Raw genomic sequence first — 9,051 nt, forward strand, 5'->3', positions numbered from 1 at the left:
ACCCATCGATACTAAGCTGGGATCCAATGAAGAGGATGCTCAGAATAAATACTTATACGATCTCTGTGGAACACCAGAAGATCCTTTATACCAAGCTAAGATCGAGCTTATACAAAAGGCAGCCCAACTTGGGTTGAATAAAGACGATCTTATAAATAATAAGAAAACAGAACCAAAAGGGATATGTTTTGGAAAGAAGGAAAAGGCCCCTGAAAAACCAAAACTCATACATTCCGATAAATTGGTTTTTTCAGATTATAAAGGATAAGGACAAGAATTTAATCTTGCACCTGGAACTAATACAAATGATACAGTACAGAGCGTATACTTATTGATAATACATTTATTGCTCATAAAAAATCAAATATAAAATATCTCATTGCTTGCCTTAATGGTTTAGCATTATACTTTTACGAATAATAAAAAAGAAGATTCATACTACATCATATTCCGAGGCGAAAAAAGAGGAATATACGAAAAATATGCACAAGTCGCCCAATACATCAAGACCGGAGGAATCAAGAAATATGCAACTCTTGCAGAAGCCCTCCACGAAGCAGACACATACTTGACGAAGCCATACTATAAAAGCCCATAAGTAATTCAGGCTATGAAGCAGAAGGGCCCAGAATCAGTCCAACCAGAACATTTTACAGAAGCCCAGAGAACTATACTAAGCCTGAAGAAGAAGCAGATCGAGCTCGAAGAACAGAACCAGCTACTAAAAGAAAAGATAGGACAGCTGGAGCAACATAACGAAGATCGATCATACGCCGGAGCCGGAAAAGCCATAACTAGAAGTGGCAGCTGTTCAGTAGAAGACGAAAGGGAAGCCTCGAAAACAAAGAGCCCCCTTTCTCAAAGTATCCATTCCATATGGAAGCGCTAAGAGCAACATATGGAGACGACGACTCATCGGACTCCGACTCCGACCACTCTCCTCCGCTGTCTTTTCCCGCCAATTCCAATCCCCAAACGGAGGAGACGCTGTCGTCTGCTCTCCCTCCGCCTCCTGTTTCTCTCCTCCACCCTCCCAATTCCCTTGGTAATTCAAACTACAACAAATTTCCCATAACTTTCTTTTACTAAAATATTTTACTCTTTTTGCTCATCAACTATTTTTTTCTTGATAATGAAAAAAGGATCTTTGGATTACTTACAAACTGGTCAGCCCAGTAGAGTGAGAAGCTTCCCTCACGTCGAAGGCAACTATGCTTTGCACGTTTACATTCCAGGTGCTTTTTTTGAATGGCCACAGTTCTTTATCGATAATATTGAATTGAATGAATTGCCTTTTTTTTTATTTACTCTGTTAATTATTTCAGTTTTTATACCGTCTATATCAAAGAAAGAGATGGGTCAATTTTTGAAGAGAGTTTCATCCGTGGTTCCCAATCTCCATGTTGTGGATATTGATATTCCATTGAATACACTGTGTAAAGAAGAACATAAACTTGAACAAGTGGCATTGGGAAGGGAATTCCATATAAGTTTAGGAAGGACAGTTCCTATTAGAGTTCACCAGATTGACTCTATTGTAGCAATGCTTCGCCAGAAACTTCAATTTCAAAAGCGGTTTGATGTTATTCTTTACTATTATTATGCTTAGTTCCATTGTTAAATAAATAACCTTTGGGTTTTCTTCCTTATGATTCAAGGATATGGTTTTGATCTTTGTTCTTATTGCAAGTAGGTATTGGATTGATTTTAACAAATGGGAGGTTTTTGTCAATGATGATCGAACGTGCACCTTTCTTTCACTCGAAGTTGTTACTGGAGGATTACCCAAGGTAAGTGTGCTGGAGTTTTCCTTTTTTCTTTTACTGAAATTGAAATTCTTTTGCATATTGAGCTTGCCTTCATTGTTTATATATATGGACATCTCAAGTGAAAAAGAAAAGCTAAAGAAAGAGGATGATATACCATAGCTTTATTGCCTATCTTTTTTTATATAGAGATGCTTGGGTTTCCAAGTTATGTTTCTAAAAGTGGTATATAATTTTGAGATTGATGCTTCAATTGGAGTAAAAACTTCTAAATCATGTTTATTTTGCACTAGTTTGTCATACTGGTCGGGTATTTGTTCTATTCTCATTTCCTGACAATTAAGTATTTAAGTCGTATCTGCTCTCAGTAGGATGGCTATCTTATGTAGAACAAATCGGGATGCTCATGTTGTAGTTCTTTTTCTTTTCCCTCTATATTCCACTGTTCTTTTATTTCCAAATAAATGGCATTTACTTGATCGCAATTAACTCGCAGATAACTAAGCAAATTCAGGCTGTTAACGAGGTTTACAAGCTTCACAATCTCCCCGAGTTCTATAAGGTCTGTGCCGTTATAATTAATTGCCAAGTCTAAGCAATACTTCATAAAATGCAGAGCAATGATCTTATTCTTATATCATATTGTTTGTCAACCTACAGGATCCAAGGCCTCATATATCATTGGCTTGGGCACTAGGTGACGTTAGTGGTTCCCTTAAGAAAGTGGTCGAGCAGGAAACAAAGTCATCTGCCTTTAGAGGTTCCTTACAGAGTCGTATTTGTACAAGTAAAGTTGGTGGCATTGAGTGTAAAATTGGGAATAGAACACATATAATATGTAAATCTCCCGATCAATGATAGAATCTCTTCAAACTCTCAAGATGCAGCCATCTTAGTTTCTTTATGTTACTTTATCTGTTATTTATGAAAGTCCGGATATAGGATTTGCTATTAGGTCCTCATGGACCATCATAAACGTTTTCCCTCTGTATGTTGCTAACAGGTGCTTTGCTTGTAACCTTGACACTGTAATCATTACCCTTGTCTTACAAAATATCTTCCTTTTTGGTTTGCGACACATTGATTAGACTTTATTTTTCTTGGTGGAGGAAGCAGTACAAACACTCTTGATAGTTTGGCCTCCTTTATGATGTTCTGAACTGTTTATTTGTGTGCGGTTTTCGTCCTACTTGGAGCTTTATAACAAGTCTAGTAGACTAGCCTAAAAAAAGGTTGACAAGCTTCTGCAATATCAATGGAAGCTGCATATGTCTACCAGGATTTTCCACATCAGAGTTTTTCTTATTTATACACTGTTCATGTATGTGAAAGGTATACATACTACTATGCATATGAAAGTTACATATACAATCATGTATCCGAAGGATGCAATCTAATACCTGAAACTGATGTAGGAAAAGTAACCTCTCTGTATGATGTGTGGCCAAATGGGATATGTTTGCAAATGTGATCTTCAAGAACGGTAACAGATGTCATTTGCATTAGTCTTTGTCTTTCCTTCTATGTATGTGAATTGGATATTGTTTAGACTTTGTTAGGATGAATGTTTTTTCTCTACTTGAAAATATACAATATGCTTGATGTTATTCAATAACTGATTTACAGTACATATTTAGGATTTCTAGCACTAATTATTCTGGATCCTCTCTGATAAGCAGAGAGGAATTCGAGTAAATGTCTATGGATTTAGTCATAGTGGTAACTAATTATATTATTTTTGTTTTGTATATATATAGGCTGAAGATGGTGAAGATTGCTATATATGTAAAATTGTTGAGATGTTTGAAGCAGTTGATGGAGATTTGTACTTTACAGCTCAATGGTTTTACAGGGCTCAAGACACACTAAGATGTTTCTTTTGTACTATTTCCATTAGTTTTAAACCTTTTAATTTGACGTTAAATATCATTCCTTTTCCAGGTACTTAAAACGTTAGGCCACCTTATTGACAAGAAGTGTGTATTCTTTTCACAAATTCAAGAAGGGATTGTCTTGTTGCAAAGCTTAACATTGCAAAAGTATCTTTGAATGTACGTTTTCCGTTTCTTGCACTTCATTTTATTGTCTTTCACTGTTTCACCATGCTGTATAATTATTATGGTTTTTTAGGTTGATTTGGAGGCAAAGAATAAAGAGATTCCAAGTTGTGATTATTATTGTGACATGTTATACAAATTGGAATATTCGTCTTTCACTAACTTGCCCCCAGGTAGCTGTTATTCCTCTGATTTGCTACCCCTTTTTCTGAGTGTACGTCAATGAACATTTAAAATTTACTAATTTGCTTCAACTTCTAATAATTTCTTTTCTTAATCATAGAAGGGAAAGCAAATGCTAGCAAAGAAGCTTCATCTACAATTTCAGATGACAGCCCAGATACAGTAAATGGAGCTAACAGTGGTTCTGAGGATGCTTCATTGCCAGACCTGTATTCTGGTTGTGGAGCAATGTCAACCGGCTTGTGCCTTGGGGCAAATATGGCCGGATTAAGGCTAGTGACTGTGAGTTAGTTTACAATATTTAAATAATTATGCGTTTTAAGTTTTTTTGCATTTTGTAAATTCTTATAAATTTAGTTATTTATTGGGTTTTTGTTGAATGAGTTTAGAAATGGGCTGTGGATATAAATATGCTTGTGAAAGTCTCCAATGGAATCATCCGCAAACAAAGGTAAAATTTATTTATAATTTATTTTGTTATTTTATTGTTGTTGTTTAAATCATGTAATAACCTTGGTGCAATACTCGGTTTCTCAGGTCAGGAGTGAATCTGCTGAAGATTTTTTAGCATTACTAGAAGAATGGGAACGGCTGTGTGCTTCATTTTCATCGTCAAAATCTGAGAATTTGGAGAGGCAGTCATTCAATTCAAATGTAAATGAAGATAATGTAAATGATGAAGAGGAAGAGGAAGAGGAGAGGAAGATGAAAATGAAGATGGTGATGGTGAAGTGTTTGAAGTAGAGAAATTTCTTGCTATATGTTATGGTGATCCGAAAGAGAAAGGGGAATGTGGGTTGTACTTAAAGGTATTTGAGCTTTATAACCTTGATGTTTATTGGCCTGTAATAGCTCTATTTATCTCATGTGGCCAATTCTTTTTTCTTCTTTCATTTATTCTCTTTATAACGTTGTTCTGAAATCCTAGCTTCGGAACTAATTTTACAACTTCAATTCTAGCACTGATTTTTTAGCTTTATGTTTCACGTGTTAGCTTTGTTCTTTTTACTTTGGGGAACTCCACCATAACTTCTATCCCCTTTTGTAGGTTCGTTGAAAGAATTATGGGCCAGAAGAAGATACATGGGAACCTTTGGATGGATTGGGGTATATAAACTGTATTTATGATTGATTATTTCGTACTTAAATATGCAAACTTGTCTCTAACAGTTTCTTCTTTTTAACAGTGATTGTCTAGAATGCTTGAAGGATTTTGTTACAAGTGGCTTCAAAGCAAAAATTCTGCCCTTACCTGTAAGTTTCTCTTGTACTTTCTTATGTTACTTTTTAAAAAATGTATTTCTTTAAATGATATTCATACATAATTTATGCTGTATTATTTCCTTTTTTTTGTTTGAATTACTCATGTTTGACATATTTGGATACGAGTGTATAGATATGATCTTTCATTAACTTTTCAAATACATAGAAAAAAATTTAAAAAATTGTACATACATATGCATAAACCCTAATCTTAATTATATATAACCTATAACATTAGCCCTTGCTTTTTCTCACAACAAAGTAGCGTCTCTAGGGAAGGACAAGATTGATGTTGATGCGATTTGTGGAGGGCCTCCATGCCAAGGCATCAGTGGCTTTAATAGGTTTAGAAACAAGGATAACCCTTTGCAAGATGAAAAGAACAAACAACTTCAGGTTTTCATGGAGATAGTGGAGTTCTTGAAGCCAAAGTTTGTTTTGATGGAGAATGTTGTTGACATTGTAAAGTTTGCAGAGGGATATCTTGGGCGAAATGCTTTGAGTAAGCTAATTCATTTAAATTACCAAGTCCGAATGGGAATGATGGCAGCTGGTGCTTATGGTCTTCCCCAATTTCGTATGCGTGCTTTCTTTTGGGGTGCTCGTCCTAATCAAGTGAGTTTTTTTCCTGTGAATACAAAAAATTGTAACTCTTGAATCACTTAATGTTGTGTTATAATTAACCTTTTGGAATATGTTGATCTTGTGTTGATTAAGTTTTCACTAATAAATTCTTAACACTGTTCTCAGAAATTGCCACAATATCCACTTCCTACACATGATCTTGTCCTAAGAGATGTCATACCTGTTGAGTTTGAGGTACAAAAACCTTTCTTTGATTTTAATTTTTAAATGCTTCTATATTCTCACAATACTTAGTAAATTGCAGATGAGCACTGTAGGCTGGGAAGAAGGTAAAAAAATAGAGTTGGAAAAGAAACTTCTACTAGAAGATGCCATTTCTGACCTTCCATCAGTATGTTTTAAGATTACTTGAAGATTTTCCCTCCTTTTTTCACTTCTTGGCTAGTTCATTTATCAGTTACATGTACCTTTATGAAACTCAATTATTCTTATAGGTTGGAAATTATGAGGATAAAGATGTAATGGACTATGACAATGATCCTAAAACAGAGTTTCAACGCTTCATCAGGCTAATAAGAGAGGGTATGTATACTTTTCATATTTTCTAATTATTTATATATCCCTCCTTTTTTCACTGCTTGGCTAGTTCATTTATCAGTTACATGTACCTTTATGTAACTCAATTATTCTTATAGGTTGGAAATTATGAGGATAAAGATGTAATGGACTATGACAATGATCCTAAAACAGAGTTTCAACGATTCATCAGGCTAATAAGAGAGGGTATGTATACTTTTCATATTTGCTAATTATTTATATACATTCTCTGAAGTCCATGTTAATGAAATTGTTTTGGATGGGCGTTATTCAAGTGTGTCCGACATGAATATTTTATGATCATTTCTTTATTTGTCTTGTAGAGATGCCTGGTTTTTCTTCATTAAATGCAAAACCACAAACATTTGCTCTACGATCATCGTCCACTTCAACTCAACACCGATGATTACCAACGTGTTTGCCGGGTTCCCAAAAGGAAGGTACATCACTTCTCCCCGTCTCAACCCAATCGGCTTTGTGTTCTGCTAGATGCTTCTTCACTTGCTAATTTCTTTCATCTCATTTCTCATTTTATCAACTTTACGGAGCAAATTTTAGAGACTTTCCAGGTGTTATAGTTAATAGTGGTAATAAAGTCGAGTGGGATCCTAACGTTGAGAGGGTTTATTTGGAATCCGGAAAACCATTGGTACTCTTTTTCATTTTGTTATTGTTGATACTCTTCTTAATCTGCTTCCATTAAGGTGCACTGCATAACATTTTTATAAAAACAAATACAGGTCCCTGATTATGCCATGTCTTTTGTCGGTGGCTCATCAAGCAAGTGAGTATTTTGTCTGTCACACGTCTATGATAAAAAGAAAGAAACTTTTGGATCACATAACATTACTGTTATGACATTTTGTAGACCATTTGCTCGTCTATGGTGGGATGAAACTGTACCCACAGTGGTCACTAGGGCAGAACCTCATAATCAGGTTATAATTTATCCACACATTATACGTTATAGTGTTTTAGTTTATTTTCATATTTTAATTTTTGTAACTATATGTGTTTTTGTACCATAGCATTCATGAGTTGCAATGATCTGGTATGTCTTTGATAGGCGATATTGCATCCTGTACAAGACCGAGTTCTCTCAATTCGCGAGAACGCAAGGTTGCAACGCTTCCCTGATTACTACAAGCTTTTTGGCCCTGTCAAGGAAAGGTACTTGTATAAGCGATGCCTTTTTCCAATTATATTGTTTTGATCTCATCCTTTTGCAATTATTTGGTTTCAAGCAATATTGTTTAAATCAGATCAATCAATAGAATTTGTTGAATGAGAACCGGTTGGAGTTTTAGTTAAAAAAAAAGGGCTAGGTTGGATGATCCATGAAACACTGAGAATAGATTTAACCAAGCATGTTTAAAAAAAATGAATTTTTAGTAATTTATTTAATTCAATTGATTGAATCAAGAGTCAATGATTTAAATGGTTGGATTATTAGTTTGGTTTTGTAAACTTTTCTTTCAACTTTTAGGTTATGTTTTAAAAATTCGAATGGTTATCAAATTGATCATGTCATTGGTTTTTACCTTTCAGTTTGATTGTCGGTTCAATGACAATTAAATAAATAATTAAAACTTTAAATATATATGAATTGGTTCAATTGCTTATTTTTTTTATATCGGTTTTAGGTTTTTTACGAGTGGTTTTTTTAGAAATATGTTTAATCTTTTGTTTGGATGGTTCCAACAACAGTGCTTTCAAGCATGAAAACCAACATTCATGGTCTTTTCTCCGGTTTAAGTACACTCTACAATTAGTGATAGAGATCAGCCTTGTATCTTGGCTATTTTTCATATCATATTCTAGTTTAACCAAAATTTAATAATTAGTGTTGCAAAATTGAGTCATATTATGATAATCTTTTTGGCGTGACCTATGTATAATAGGTACATCCAAGTTGGAAATGCTGTAGCAGTGCCAGTTTCAAGGGCATTAGGGTATGCCCTGGGATTAGCTTACCAAGGTGTAGTTTCAAATGATGAACCATTAACGAAACTTCCTCCAAGATTCCCCAACATATCTGAGAAAGCTTCTTCGGATTCATCTCAGGATAATTCTTAAACCCCCCCTTTTTTCTTCAGTCTAATTAATATTAGTCAATGGAATTGTGTATTACTTTTTAGATTTTGAAACTCTTAAAGAGTAATTAAAACCTAGTTTAATGTTCTTCATTCGATCCCTTGTTGTACTACTACGTGTTGTCGGTGCTAATATTTTTTTAATTGAGTTTTAATGGTTAAAACTCGTAAGGTAAACTAGTTACTCAATTGTTAGTATGTTTTTATTTTGGTCCTCTAAATGTATTGCTAATAAGGTAACTATTAGTTTACACTTTTCATATTGAACTTATTTGAGTAGAATTGCTATTACTTTGAGTTGAAATGATATATGCATGTATTAAGTTTGTCAAAAAGGAATGGATAAATTTATTAGTGATTATAAGAATTGATATTAAAATGTGTCTTATGAAATATTTGATTAGGCACATTATAATATAGTGTCTTATAATCACCAATAAATTTATCCATTCCCTTTTGACAAACTTAATACGTTCATGTAACATACATTCATGTAACATATTGTCT

General features: G+C 34.2%; 1 protein-coding gene and 1 pseudogene across 2 annotated transcripts; both read left to right on the forward strand.

Moving 5' to 3' along the window:
* The first annotated feature begins 489 nt into the window (after window positions 1–489).
* LOC107913548 (U6 snRNA phosphodiesterase) lies at window positions 490–2,844 on the forward strand. Its single transcript, XM_016842175.2, has 6 exons — window positions 490–1,045; window positions 1,143–1,235; window positions 1,326–1,575; window positions 1,694–1,790; window positions 2,263–2,328; window positions 2,427–2,844. The coding sequence occupies exons 1-6, from the start codon at window positions 877–879 to the stop codon at window positions 2,622–2,624; spliced, it is 873 nt and encodes a 290-aa protein (XP_016697664.1). The 5' UTR covers window positions 490–876; the 3' UTR covers window positions 2,625–2,844.
* Window positions 2,845–2,901: 57 nt separating this feature from the next.
* Window positions 2,902–8,699, forward strand: LOC107911165 (DNA (cytosine-5)-methyltransferase CMT3-like; annotated as a pseudogene). Its single transcript, XR_005907376.1, has 20 exons — window positions 2,902–3,098; window positions 3,182–3,249; window positions 3,524–3,609; window positions 3,708–3,817; window positions 3,897–3,996; window positions 4,107–4,288; window positions 4,396–4,457; window positions 4,544–4,815; window positions 5,055–5,113; window positions 5,194–5,260; window positions 5,555–5,884; window positions 6,020–6,088; window positions 6,159–6,245; window positions 6,349–6,436; window positions 6,775–6,891; window positions 6,996–7,100; window positions 7,192–7,235; window positions 7,320–7,389; window positions 7,518–7,621; window positions 8,353–8,699. The product of XR_005907376.1 is annotated as a DNA (cytosine-5)-methyltransferase CMT3-like (transcript).
* Window positions 8,700–9,051: the final 352 nt, after the last annotated feature.

This window comes from Gossypium hirsutum, chromosome A13 (assembly GCF_007990345.1).
Source record: "Gossypium hirsutum isolate 1008001.06 chromosome A13, Gossypium_hirsutum_v2.1, whole genome shotgun sequence".
Classification (NCBI taxonomy): Eukaryota; Viridiplantae; Streptophyta; class Magnoliopsida; order Malvales; family Malvaceae; genus Gossypium; species Gossypium hirsutum.

Excerpts from the sequence above, each read along its gene's own strand:
- LOC107913548 (XM_016842175.2), top strand. The coding sequence starts at position 877 with ATGGAAGCGCTAAGAGCAACATATGGAGACGACGACTCATCGGACTCC. Across the intron at positions 1,576-1,693 it reads AAACTTCAATTTCAAAAGCG|GTATTGGATTGATTTTAACA; the intron begins GTTTGATGTTAT and ends TATTGCAAGTAG. Across the intron at positions 2,329-2,426 it reads ATCTCCCCGAGTTCTATAAG|GATCCAAGGCCTCATATATC; the intron begins GTCTGTGCCGTT and ends GTCAACCTACAG.